General features: G+C 57.9%; 1 protein-coding gene across 3 annotated transcripts; it reads right to left on the bottom strand.

Moving 5' to 3' along the window:
- Positions 1-234: 234 nt before the first annotated feature.
- On the bottom strand, positions 235-12077 carry LRFN1 (leucine rich repeat and fibronectin type III domain containing 1). Of its 3 annotated transcripts, none has more exons than XM_038528931.1 (5): positions 12017-12077; positions 9347-9464; positions 6955-7009; positions 5115-6557; positions 235-1963 (listed from the first exon to the last, which is right to left on the bottom strand). In XM_038528931.1, exons 4-5 carry the CDS (start codon positions 6518-6520, stop codon positions 1057-1059), a joined length of 2313 nt encoding a protein of 770 aa, XP_038384859.1. In that variant the 5' UTR covers positions 6521-6557; positions 6955-7009; positions 9347-9464; positions 12017-12077; the 3' UTR covers positions 235-1056. The 3 variants fall into 3 exon arrangements, with proteins under 3 accessions (XP_038384859.1, XP_038384861.1, XP_038384860.1); XM_038528933.1 differs by having other exon boundaries at positions 9432-9464; positions 12017-12058; XM_038528932.1 differs by lacking the exon at positions 12017-12077 and adding an exon at positions 11728-11851.
- Between the last annotated feature and the right edge of the window lie 1303 nt (positions 12078-13380).

Here is a 13380-nt window from a genome sequence, read left to right as displayed (position 1 = left end):
ATTGTTGAGAGGATTAAATGAGTGCTTGGCACATAGTAAGCCCTCACTAAATGTTAGCCAATTTTTTATTATTCCATACCTCTATGCCTCTACTGGGACAGGAAACTATGGGGAGTCTCCCTGGTCCCAACTAGCCATCCTCCCTTCAGTCTCACTTGAGTCCTTATGCTGTAATCCAGGTCACACACACACACCCCAAGACACACAGACACACACAGAGGTCAGCAGAGCGGCCTCAGACACAGAAAAAAGTTTAATTCTGCTGCGGCGGAGGGTCCCGGCTCCGGCAGGGAAGGGGGGCGGATTTGGTTTTGGATTTTGTTCATGTGGGGATTTACCTGGGGAAAGAGGAAGGAATAGGGGAGTCTGGTCCTTCCAGTGGGACCTGCCCGGGGGAATGTGTAGTGGGAAGAGGTAATCGGGAGAGGGAGGGAGACTGGACAAGATGTGGCAGAGGGAGAAGAGACACGGGACAGAGAAAGGAGAGACAAACAGGGAAGGACAGAGACAAAGACGACATAGGGCGGGACAGACACAAAGGGAACAGAGAAAGGGGGACCCCAAGCCAGACCCGACAGGACCAGGGAGGTGAACGGGGTGGGGGTGGGGGCTTTGGAGGCCGCCGCGGGACAGAATAGATCTAGTCCAGCCAGATACAAGAAATGGGCCCCTCGCCCCTGCCCCGGGTCCCGGGCGGGGGGAGGGGGCTCGTGTCTCAGTGCTGCAGTGTCGGGGGGGCCCTGCCCCTCCCCGCGCTTCGCTGTGTAAGGCACCGGCTCCAGCGAGGTCCGCGAGCGCGCGGGGGGAGGGGCAGGAGGGGGCGAGGAGTCCGTGGAGGAGGGGGGCCCGGCTGCCCGCCCCCTAACTCCCCCGGGCTCGGGGGCGTGGCCAAGGGCCGCGGCCGAGGCAGCCCCGCCCCCTCCGGGGAGGAGGAGGCCGCGTCTCCGCCTCCAGTCCCACGACGGGGCGCCGCGCCGTCGCCCCAGTCCCGCCCCGGCGTCCGGGCGGCTGGGCGTGTGTCCGCGGCGCCCAGGCGTCCCGGCGCGCGCCCGCCGCTCACACGGTACTCTCCAGCATCCACTCGGTGCTGGTGAAGGCCAGGCGTGCCCTGGCGGAGCCCAGCCCCAGGTCTCCGTCCTCCCCGGCCGCGCCCCCTCCGGCCCCGTCCAGGTGCGGCGTGGACCGGTGGCGCTTTGTCCGCCGGGCGCGGCGCGGGTAACTGTGGCTCTGGAAGAGCGCCCCGTAGTCCCCGTCGAACGAATAGCGCTGCTGCGGCCTCGGCCGGGCCGGGGCGCCCCCGGGAACCAGAGCTAGAGTGGGGGGCGCCGAGGCCGGCGGCCCCAGGGCCCCGGAACGGCTCCTGCGAGGGCCCGCCGCGGCCCGACACTCCTCCCCCGAGGTTTCCTCAGACGGCAGCAGGCACAGCGAGGTGGCCGAGCCGCCCAGGGAGCGTCCCAGGATGGTCTCCGGCTCCGCGGAAGCCGCCTCGGCCGCCGCGGCCTTGGCCTCGACCTCCACGGCGGCGGCGGCAGGGGACGCGACCTCGCGCAGCGCCTCGTACCGGTCCTGCGCCGGCGGGGGCGGGGCCTGCGGTGCGCCTGCGCCGTTGGTCTGCGAGCACACGTGGCTGACCCGCGGCGGCGACCGGGAGGTACCCTTGACCCGGCGGCCGTCCCCGTCGCCGTAGACCTTATAGCGGATCATGAGCAGAACGATGAAGACGAGGACCGAGGCGACGATGACGCCCCCGATGGCGATGATCATGGTGCCACCCAAGAAGTGGGCCCTCAGGGGACGGCAGGGCGCGGGGTCCCCAGCGGTGGTAAACTGCACGCAGCCCACCACTCGCGTGGCCGGCAGTGCCGTGGCCCCGTCGTCGTAGACAGCCAGCACGCAGAGGTCGTAGGCGCGGCCTGCCGCCAGATCGTTCACCAGGAAGGTCTGGCTGGTGGATGGGATCATCCTGTAGGAGTAACGGCATCACGCCTGGGTTAGCTCCACTGCGAACCGCACCGCTTCGCTAGCATGTCCCACCCGTGGGGACCAGTGGGGACCAAACCATGCGTGCCCACCGGCATTTCACCCTCTACGGGACAATAGCAGCCATTCAAGCAGCAAATCCCCATCCCAGTCGGGACCCCTGCTACAGGCCACGCCCCTCCTCTTCAGGCCCAGCCCTCGGAACCACTCCCTTGTGGTGTCCGGTCACCTACTGGGTAGTATCTGCCCGTCCTGTTCCCTCATCTACATATCCTGTCCCCAGCAAGGGAGGAGTGCTATAGCTTTTAAGTCCTGCTCTCAAGGAACATGCCTCCTAGCAGCGTCTCACTTTATTGGGACAACTTCCATTCAAGGTCTCTAATCTACCTATTAACACCCTTTAAGGGGCCCTGAGACTAGATAGAGGCTGCCTCCCGTTTCCTGTATGTCCCATCCTCACTCAAGTGGGCGTTGAGGTCAACTCACACCCTCTGTCTTCTATTGGGACAATGGATGCTCTTGTCGTTCCTCTTTTCTATGTATTCCCATCATTCCAGGAAACTATGATACAAGCCACGCCCCTCATCTGCATGTCCCACCTGTGTCTATCTTCTAGGACAATTACTAAATCCCTTAACTACATATTCCCACCCACTAGGGGGCCATAGTGAGTCCCACCCACTCCCCTTTTGATTGACCAATGGCTTCCAAGCCACACTCCCAAGGTCTACTAGGGATGGTTTCCTTACTGTGCCTAGGACCATGTCCACTCTTTGCATGTCCTGCAATCAATCACTCTGTGTGCATGCTCTGCCCTATACCACCAGAGGTCATGAAATCATGCCCCCCCCCCCCCCGGTAAATTTCATCTGTAATTGGGTCAAATGTAACTAAGCAAGCATGCCCCTTTCTTGTATAGGCCCCTACCCTCCAGCGAGGGACAGTGTAAAGAAGTGGTTATGATGACAAAGTCTGGGACCATGTGTTTGAGTCTCCCCTCTGCTAGCTCTGTGACCTTAGGCAAGTTTCTTAACCTCTCTGTGTGTGCCTCATTTCCCCAAAATGGAGCTATTAAGAACTCCTTCATCATAGAGATAGTGTGAGGTATGAATGAGTTAACACACATCATAGAGATAGTGTGAGGTATGAATGAGTTAACACGCCTGGCACCAAATAATTTCATCATTATTAGCTTGCATCCCACCCAGTGTTGGCCAGTAATGCTTACTGTGCCTCACACTTTACTGCCAATTGCACTCTTCCCCATCTGTAAGGCCATTCCCACTACTAGGCCTTGACACTTTTCTGTTGGGCGCATCCCTTCTGTGCTGTTGGCCACCTCCAGCCTTAGCTAAGCCAGGACTGCCACATCCACATGAATTTGCATGCTCAGCACTCAACCTCACAAGCCCTCCTCACCTACAAAACTCTTAGTGGGTCACCAGAGACAAGCACTGCCACCTCAGTGCCCTGGGACCATGTAGCAGGAGTTCCATCTTCTGAGAGAGGCCATGCCCCCATCTCCACAGGCCTCTTACCTCTCAGAAACTTCACATTCCCTCCAACTAGGCCACCTCTGCCACCTCTGGTCCTGAAGCCCACCAATAGCCACCCTTCAACCAAAAGATTTCAAGTAAGGGTCCCACCCCCTCATAAAGGCCCACCCACATTTCCAACTCACCCCCTGGCTGCCATTTCCCACAGTGCCCCCCACTCCATCCAACCCTGGTCCCCTAGCTGTAAGTCTTCCTCTTCCTCTCATCCCTGCTCCCAAAGATCCTTGGATTCCTCTTGCTCCCCCAAAGTGACCAGTTGCTAGGGGCTCCCCACTTTTCAAGGACAGAGGCTGGCTCCTTAAGAAAGCTTCAACCCATATGTCTCTAATTGGCTGCAAGACCTAAGCAAGCGCAGAGCAGGCTTCTGGTTGGACGCTACCGCCGCCCATGGCAGCAGCGAGGAGGTTAACCCCTGCTGCACCATAGCACAGGCATCTGCAGTGGGGAACCGAGGACTAGAACCATGGCCTTAAGAGGAAAGAGACCAGGGGTTTGTTGCCCTGCTGGGGACAGAGGGCCACTAACATCTGCATACATGGAGGGTCTGAGGGTCTGTGAACCTCTTCCCACTCTACCACATAATGACCAAGGGTTAGAAACACAAAGAATGAAAGAAAAGAAAAACAGAGGTGGAAAGTCACAGAAACCAAGAGTTATTCACAGAAATGTATTATCCTTCTCCTCTAATCACTGCCCGGCAAACTAGGTGCTCAATAAATGTGAGCTCGATGTCAAAACGGCAGGATTAGTAAGAGAAGAGTAAGACCTGGAATCCTGGCTCTACCGCTTTCTCTGTGACCTTGAGCAAGTGATTTCCACCCATTGAGTCTCAGTTTCCCTGTCTATAAAATGGGAAGGGGGATCATCACTGCTCCACGGCCGAGTTGGGTAGATCGAATGAGGTAGCAGAGGGCCTAGCACAGAGCAGGGGCTCAGTTCCTATAAGGGAAGGAGGGAGAAAAGGTACAGAGAGAGGCAAAAGCAAGAGAATAACAGATGATGGGAGAAAGTAACTTTTTAAGGTCTCTATCATACAGATCTATCCCCACCAGGGCAAGGGCTTCTAACCGGTGGATGGTGGAAATAACTTATGGGTGTCTATAAAATGGGAGAAGATATCATCACTGCTTTGCAACAAAGTGGGGAAGAGCAAATGATCTTTTATATGTTCTTCTCATACTTTTTGTTTTTCTGTTCCAGAATGTACCCAGTGGGTTGATAGAGTTACACTGGTGTATAATCTATAAATAGAAATAGAACTATAAATATGTAAGTGTGAATATATTTTGTGTTCCAAAGTGTTTAACTAACAAGGTACACAATCAAACACCTTTGGCCAGCAGTGATGTAGACCATGAACCCTAGAGTCCAGGCATCATGCTGGGCACATTCACTATTATAACTCCAGCGCCCAGCCCTGGAGATAATGAGAGAGAAGGAGACAGGCCAAATGAGAGCCCAAGACAACTCTGCATGGCCATCTAGAGAACCCCAGCTGAGCAAGAAGGCCAAGGGCAGTGGGCCGGTAAGGCACAGGGCCCTTAGAATAGGTGGGGGTCCCGGGGCTGCAGCACCCACCTGTAGACAAGGGAGTCATCCGCGGAGCTGTTGTACTGGACCTGGTACATGCGGATGCCGGGCACAGGTCTCTGGGCTGGCCAACGGATGAGCACCGAGTTCGAGGTGAGCTCAGCCGCCACGAGCCTGCGCTCAGCAGCCGATTCGTTGGCACCGGGTCGGCCTGGCGTGGCGATGTCAGAGGAGCCGGGCTCCGTGAGGGGCGGTGGGGCGGCCGGCGGGGGTGCCATCAGAGGCAGAGGCACCACGCACACCTCCACCGGGGCTGTGGCTTCCCCGGCCGCATTGGAGGCAATGCAAGTGAAGGTGCCACTGTCCCGTAAGGTGGTGATGGTTACCTCCAGCGTCCCGTCCCCCCGCACCCGGGTCCGACTCGAGTTTCCCAGCAGCCGCCCATCGGGCGCTACCCAGTGCACCACCGGCTCCGGATCACCCACAGCGCGGCACCGCAGGCTGACTGCCTGGCCCTCCACCACCAGGGCCCGGCCCCCCGCCTGCCGCGTAATCAACGGGGGTTCACACAGGAACTCCTCCTCTGGGATGGACCAGAAATAGCGATCGGTGAGGTGCTCCGGGGTGGCGCACGTCTCCAGGTCGTCCTCCCTGGTCAGGCGCCGCAGCCAGAGCAGCTCACAGTTGCAGTGCAGGGGGTTGCCGCCGAAGCTGACCGTGAGCGGTGTGGGCGGCTTGGGCCCTGAGCCCTGGGACCTCAGGAAGAGCCCATCGGGGGGCAGTTTATGGAGGCGGTTGGAGGTCATGTCCAGGCGAACCAGTTTGTGCAGCTGCACGAAGGTACCTTCCGCGATGTGGTCGATGAGATTGTGGTCCAGCGTGAGGGTGTTCAGGTTCACCATCTGGCCCACGGCCTCCCAGGGCAGGGCCTCGAGGTTGTTGTAGGACAGATCCAGGTCCTCCACCGTGGACAGGAAGGCATCGAAGGCAGCTGACTCCACCCGGCGGATCTGGTTGTTGCCGAGGATCAGGTGGCGGAGGTTGCCCAAGCCGCGGAGCTGGTCGCCGCGCACCTCGGCCAGGCGGTTGCTGTCGAGGTGCAGGGCGCGGAGGGCGCGGAGGTCGGCGAAGGCGCCGGCGGCCACCTGGCCGATGGTGTTACGGGACAGGGTGAGGTGCACCAGGCTGGTCATGTTGGCGAAGTCTCTGCGGCGGACGGCCGCGATGAAGTTGTCAGTGAGCCGCAGCTCCACCACGCGCCGGTCGATGGCCGGCGGCACGAAGAGCAAGCCCGTCTTGGCGCAGAGCATGGTCAGCGTGGGCGCCACGTTCTGGCAGATGCAGCGGCCGGGGCAGGGCTGACCACGAGACGCCCCAGCCCAGAGCAGCAGCAGAAAGGGCAGGGCAGCGGGCGGCGGCGAGAGGAGCGCCGAGGAGAAGGGGCCCGGAGCCATGGTGCAGGGGGAAGGCGGGAGGGGTGGGGCGTGAGACCTGCAAGGGAAGGAGACAGGAGTCGGTTACCCCACAAGCGCAGGACTTGGGTCCTGCTAGGAGTCAGACCCAGGTCCCTCCCTCCCTCCCTGACTTCCCGGGCTGAATGGTGGCAGGACCGATCATCAGCTGGCATCCCCTTATTGCTAACAGACAGTACTTCCAGGCTGGTTGGTAAATGACACTGCCCCACCTCTGAGTGTCCTAATCCTTATTCTGATGCTCTTCTAGGAGGGCCAGACCTCTCATGATTTCCCAACCAGAGGAGTGACACCTGGCCCAACCTGGGCCTTCCAGTACTCACTAAATATTTTGAAAAATCACAGCTGACTAGGGTTTAAGGTCATAGATTTCAAAGCCATAGTCCCTGGGTTCAAATTCCAGCTCTGACACTTACTAGCTGCGTGACCTCGGGCAAGTGTCTGAACCTCTCTGAATCTCGGTTTCTTCATCTGTAAAATGGAGAGAAAAACAGGCCTTACCTCTGTGAGGATTAAATGGATTAATGAGCATAACGTACTTAGAACCGTGCCTGGCGCATAAAATGTATCCAATATGCCAGTAATTATTTTCACCGTGATCAAGTATCCGATGTGTGCCAGGCATAGAAGTGTGCACTATTATTAAGAATAAGTGCTCTGAAATCAAAAAGACTCAGGTTCAAGTCCTGGCTCCCCCCTTGCTAGCTCTGTGACCCCAAACTAATGATTTCCCCTAAACAAGGCCATAATTTCCTGATTTGTAAAATGAGATGATAATCATACCATCTTCGGTGGGTTGTTGCAAGGGTTCAGTGAGCTCATTCATGGGGCCACTGATCACAGGGCCTTCCACAGAGTAAAAATATTCAATAAATGTTAAGGGTAACCACCCCCCACACACACCCCTGGGAGTGGCAGAGGGAATGTGAAGGTAGGAGGGGCTGAGAAAAACACATTTTCCTGCTCAGCCTTGGGAAGTCCTTCTCCGAACCTTTGTCCAGGGTCCTGAGAAGCTCCCAAGCAGCAGGCAGGCTTTCATGCTCACATCAGTGGGCACATACAGGGCCCCATACATGCCCACACTCACACACACTCACACACTCACGCTATGCCTCTGCTCCAGGCAAAACCTTCCGGCGGGGATTCCCCTGCGGCGCCTGCAGCCCACGACATGTCAGCTCCCATCACAACACGGGGTGGGTGGGGGGGGTGAAGAAGAAAGGATGGGAAGGGGGCGTCCCTGAAACTGCTTTCACCCCACCCCATACCCAGTCCCTGCTGGCCCACCTCCTAGGAATCTGCAGTTTGGGGCTGTGGCCTGCTGTGGCCCTGGATCCCCCAGCCTATAGGGAGCTGGACCAAGAGAGTCAGAGAGAGAGGTGAAGAGACAGGGAGAGACAAGTGGGGGGCGGGGAGAGGGGTAGAATGGAGTGGCAGAAACAGACAGAATGAGAGAAAAAGAGTGACAAAGGCACAAAAAAAGAAAGAATCTGAGGGGCGCCTGGCAGGCTCATGTCGTAGAACATGGGACTCTTGATCTCGGCGCAGTGAGTTCGAGCCCCACATTGCACGGAGCACTTACATAAATAAGTAAGTCCGTAAATACATAAACGGAAAGGAAAGAAAAGGAAAAGAGAAAGAGTGAAAGAAAGGTGCACAGGCAAGGAGCCAGCCTGAAGCCAAGGCAAACTGAGGAGCTAATAGAGGAGACATACAGAGAAGGGCACTAAGATCAAGGGATGAAGAGAGGAAGAGGGAGCCAGAGGAGGCAAGATGTCCTAAGACATTACAGAGAGAGACCAAGACGAAGCCAGAAAGAGATAGAGATGGAGAGCCAGTGCCCGGGCTGGAGCGAGCATAAGAGGCAGAGTCAGGGCATCCCACCATCTCTGAGCGCCCCCCTTTAATTTGTCTTGTGCTCCACCTGGGAGACCGCTCCATCTGAGTCAGAAAACCTTGGCCTGAGCAGCGGAGTTCCTGAGCTAGGAGGCCCAGCTCTGCACCTGCTTGGCTGTGGGGTCTCTAAGGCTCGGAACCCCAACCTATGAAGCACAAGTACGTGGTTTTGCCTCCCACTGCTGGGGTGGGGCTCAAGTTGAAGGAATAATAACAGCAATGGAACTAGCTGGTGTTTATTGAGAGGCAGTGTAGCATCGCAAGGAAGAGCCGGGACCCGATTGCTCAGGCTCATAACCCAGTTCCCTGCTGAGCCACTTGAATCCAGTGACTTCCCCTCTGTGTGCCTCGGTGTACTCATCTGTAAAATGGGGATAAGGATAGCACCTACTTCATGGGGTTGTTGGAAGTATTCAGAGATAACACAGTATAACATGTTTAGAATAGTTCCTGTCAGAGTAAACCCTGCGTAAATATTAGCAGCCATTATTATTATTATTATTATTATTATTATTATTATTATTATTAACATATCATTTTCTCTGGCTCTCTCTCAGCCACCAGCAGGTCAGGCGACCAGGAGATCTTCCCGTACGCACGCACATGTGCACACACGCACACACACAAAATGGTAAACTGTTTATGCCGCTCTCCAAATGCAGGGGGTCACTTCATGTTGTCAGACTCTCTGTACCCTTTTCCGATGTCATCACAAGTCTTCCCTGTCCCAGTGACCTTACCCATCCAGAGAGGGGATGCCTCCAGGCCTGAAACTCCCACTACCACCCACGCCCTGGCTCTCCCACCAGCCCTGACCCAACCATGCTTGTGACCTTGTTGTCACTGTCCCCCCTAAGATTCCCCCCACCCCCGCCCCTTGGACACTGCCATACCCTGCCCTGAAATCCATACCAGGCAGGGCTCCAGGCCTCCAGCTGGCTCAGAACAGGCCCAATCACTCCACATCTCTCTCCCCAGCCTGAAGGACCCCACTCACCTCTCTGCGGGGAGTCAGGGCCTGGGCCGGTACCTGCAAAGGAATAAAATGACCCCATTAGCATCCTTCGGGCTCCTCTCTGAAGACCTGCCTCAGAGACCATCTCAGCCACGGAAGTCCCTGGTGTGATCATTCTCTCCACCCTCCTGCTGCAGGCTCTGTATAGTCTCAGACAGACTCGGCGAGTCATTTCTGGAATCCAGGGAGTCTGGGCCTCAGGACTGTTCACCCTCCAAACCTGGGAGTCCAGGACTTTAACCCTTTGTCCTCTGTGGGCTCGCCAGGCCAGACTCCAGCCCCCTCCTCCCTCAAGACTGTGGTGTCTGCAACCCCAGACTCTTCCTTCTTCAAACTCCAGAGTCCAACTCTTGCTTTCTTCCTTTCTCAAGGCTCAGGAATCTGGCCTCCCAGCTGCTCCTCCTCCAGATCCAGGATTACAGGCGCCTAGCCTCTTCCTTCCAGGGTTCACATCCCAGTCCCCCAACTTTAAAGAGCTGAGTGATATGGAGGATAGGAAAGAACCAGAGGTCCCCATCCTCACCATTACACCACTGTCATACCAACACATGTGGACATGCCAAAACCCACATGGACCCACAATACAATTCTCTCCATCTGGATTTCCATGGACACACCAGCATGGTGTGTGCGCCCACCCTCCGTGGGCCCTTGGCCTGGTGTGTGGACACACTTGTGTCCTTGGACTCCCGGATGGACCCCAGCATACCACAGGTCACACCACACAGGCCCCAATCTCACTGGGCCAAGAACTGAGGTAAGCCTTGTACCAGAGAGACAGACACATGGGTGCATATTGCCCTGCACATATGTTTGAACCTATACAACCCCAATCCCCAGAGACCAACACTGACACATAAATGGACTCACAACAGAGACACACACCCTCAAGGTGGACACACCTGCGGCCACAACCACATATGTACAACACTGACTTTCCTTTGCACATTCATACATACTCATGTACACATACAACAGAGGAAGCCATGTGCCCCCTTGCAGACAACCAGATACGTGCACTTATAACAGATATATGCTTGCACACTAGCCAACACACAGGGGCACACGCATATAACATATACTCACTTGCACATACAAGTGATACACAGGTGCATGCTCTTAAATGCCCAAACACACTCATACACACTCATACAACTTCACATATCCCCATGATGCATGGTCACAAAACTGATACATTCCCATACCAACAGATGCACAAACATACACGCTAGCTGATACACACCTCACATACATACACAGAACTACAAGCATACACAGACACACAAAACTGATACACACTCAAGCACACAGCCACAGAAAGATGCACCTTGCACAGACATTCTGGGATGTTCACTCATTCCAGACACATGCTCACACAACAGCCCTGTGAGAGATTTACACACTTCCAAAATGCACATAAAATACTGAACCACAGTAGCATAGGCAACAGATAGGCATAGATTCACACTCACACACAGTCATGAACACACATCCCTCCTAGCTCTGAGGTACCCCCACCCCACCTACTTCCCAGGCCAAAGAAATCCTAACATCCTTCCCTCCCAGCACATCCCACCCCCCCCCAACGGAGGCACAAGCCAGGCCTGAGGTCAGAGTTCAGCAGGTGGAGTCTCAAGGGTTGGGGGGCTGAGTCCTAGAGCCCGGCTACAAGGCTGTCCTCCCACTGGCAGCCCAAAGGTCCCCCGGCCTGGCCATCTGTATGCGGGCAACTCCGGCCCCATCTGCCAGAGATCTGGTAGGGTGGGGGGATTGGGGTGGGGTGGGTGGGGAAGGGCCGGGTCGGTGCCCCTCCCCTAGGCCCATCTGTCCATCCCTCGGCCTCTCATCCCTCCATCTGTCCACCTACCGGCCGCCCATCCCCCCCCAGTCACCGGGAAGGGGAAGACATGGCCGTCTCCCCCAAGGACCGCCGAGGACCCCCCAGCTGACATGGACCCAGGGAGCGGCAAACTCCCCTCCCCCAAACCCACACAGAGGCCTGGACCCACAAGGAATGAGCCCCAGCCCCGCCGGAACCTGACATGGACGCACAGACACACACCCTCGGAGACATACAACCCGCAGACACACACACACAACACACACACACACACACACACACCACAAATGGACACCCGGACGGGCACACCCGGCTACACAAACCCTAGGATGGACATCCAACCTGGACACAAACACCCAACGCAGCCAGCCCCGCGCACACTCGCTGGAGGGGGGGCGGGGGGACCCACACCTGGGCACACAACCCACGCACACACACCTGCACACAGCCCCTCCGATGGGCGCGCGACAGCCCCCCAGACACACAGCCGGGGGGACACACGCGCGCGGCCGGACACAGCACCTCGGCTCGACACCCAGCACACACCCGATGGCCACACAAGCAGGGCGCCGCACACGCCGGCGCCGGGCACACACAGGGCCGCGCGAGCGCACGCCGGGCCCGCCGCAGCGCCGCGGACACACACTCGCACGCTCGCACGCTCACACCCGCGCTGCCACCGGCGCCCCCGCCCGCCGCCTCCCGGGCCGCTGCGGGCCGCGCTCACCCAGCCCGGGGGGGCCCCGGGCCCGGCCCCGCCGCCGCCGCCTCGCTCCGCGCCATGGTGGGGGGAGGGCCGGGGGAGGGGGCGCGGTGCCGCGGGGCCGCCTCCCTCCCGCCTCCCGCCCTCCCTCCCGAGCCGCCGCCGAGCTCCGCCCTCCGCGCCGCCCGCCGCCAGGGCCCCGCCGCCGCCGCCGCCGCAAGGGGGGAGGGGGCGCCGGCCGGAGGGGGCGGGCGGGACGGCCGCGGCGCCCGGACCCCCACCCGGGGCGCGCCGCAGACCCCTCGCCGCTGCCGAGCCGCCGGCCCGCCCCCGGCCCCTCCCCCCGCCCCACCCCCAGCCCCGCCGGCTTCCCCAGAGACCCCCAGGCCACGCCCCAACTGGCGTGGGGACTCGGATCTCCCAGCGGAGACCTGGGATCAGGTCCCCAAAGCCAGGAGAACCTGACCCCATACCTTACCTCCTCTGAGGACCCAAACCATGGTCTGCAGCCACGCAGGACCACAAAGCATGTCCTGCTCTCCTTGGTGACCTCAGACTCTGCCCCATACTCCAGCGGGGACCCCAGACCATATCCCAGCACCCAAGGGGAATCCAGAGCACCCCCAGCAGGGACCCTACAGCATACCATCACATCCATTAGACCCCAGACCATGCCCCAACTTCCAGAGGAGACCCAAACCATAAGTCAACATCCCAAGATCATGTCTTACTCCCTTTGGGGACCCAAACCATATCCTATGGCTCCTTGGGGACCCCCAGCCATGCCCTTCCACTCTCTAGGACCACTAACCATTCCCTGACCCTCAACAGGGACTCCAGACCATGTCTAATTTCTAGAGGACCCCAAAATGTCTTATTCCCCCTAAGTTACCTCATTACCCCCATTAGACCCCAGACCATCCTCCCCTCTAAGGCAAGGCTTAGTTTCCAGAACCCCTGATTTGCCCCAGATTCTTTCTCTGCCTCCTTCCTGTTCCTACTCTTTCTTTTGGACCCTGCAGACCCTTCCTCCTCCCTGTAACTTCCTTGCAACCCAGGATTCCTTGCTCCTTTTTTGGTTAGACTCCTTTCTTGCCTAAATCCTACCCACTAGCTGACCCCACCAGCCCTTCCCCACTCTCCACCTCTTTCTGAGATACTCATCAGGCCCCCAAACCCAACAAGGCCTCCCCTCCAAATCTGCCTTATTGCAGTCCCCCAGCTCCCTGGCAGCTCAAACTCTTCCCATTTTGGATCCCACCATATCAACGTCCTCTGCCAAACCCCTTCCCTAAACTCTTCCTAGTTATGTCACTGCTCCAAGCCAGCCCTGTCCCTCAGATCAACGGCACCTCTGCAGAACCTCCCTTTTAGTAAGTCTTGACCCC

This window comes from Canis lupus, chromosome 1 (assembly GCF_011100685.1).
Source record: "Canis lupus familiaris isolate Mischka breed German Shepherd chromosome 1, alternate assembly UU_Cfam_GSD_1.0, whole genome shotgun sequence".
NCBI lineage: Eukaryota > Metazoa > Chordata > Mammalia > Carnivora > Canidae > Canis > Canis lupus.
Note: the sequence above shows the minus strand (reverse complement) of the source record. Positions and strands in the feature narration are given on the sequence as shown.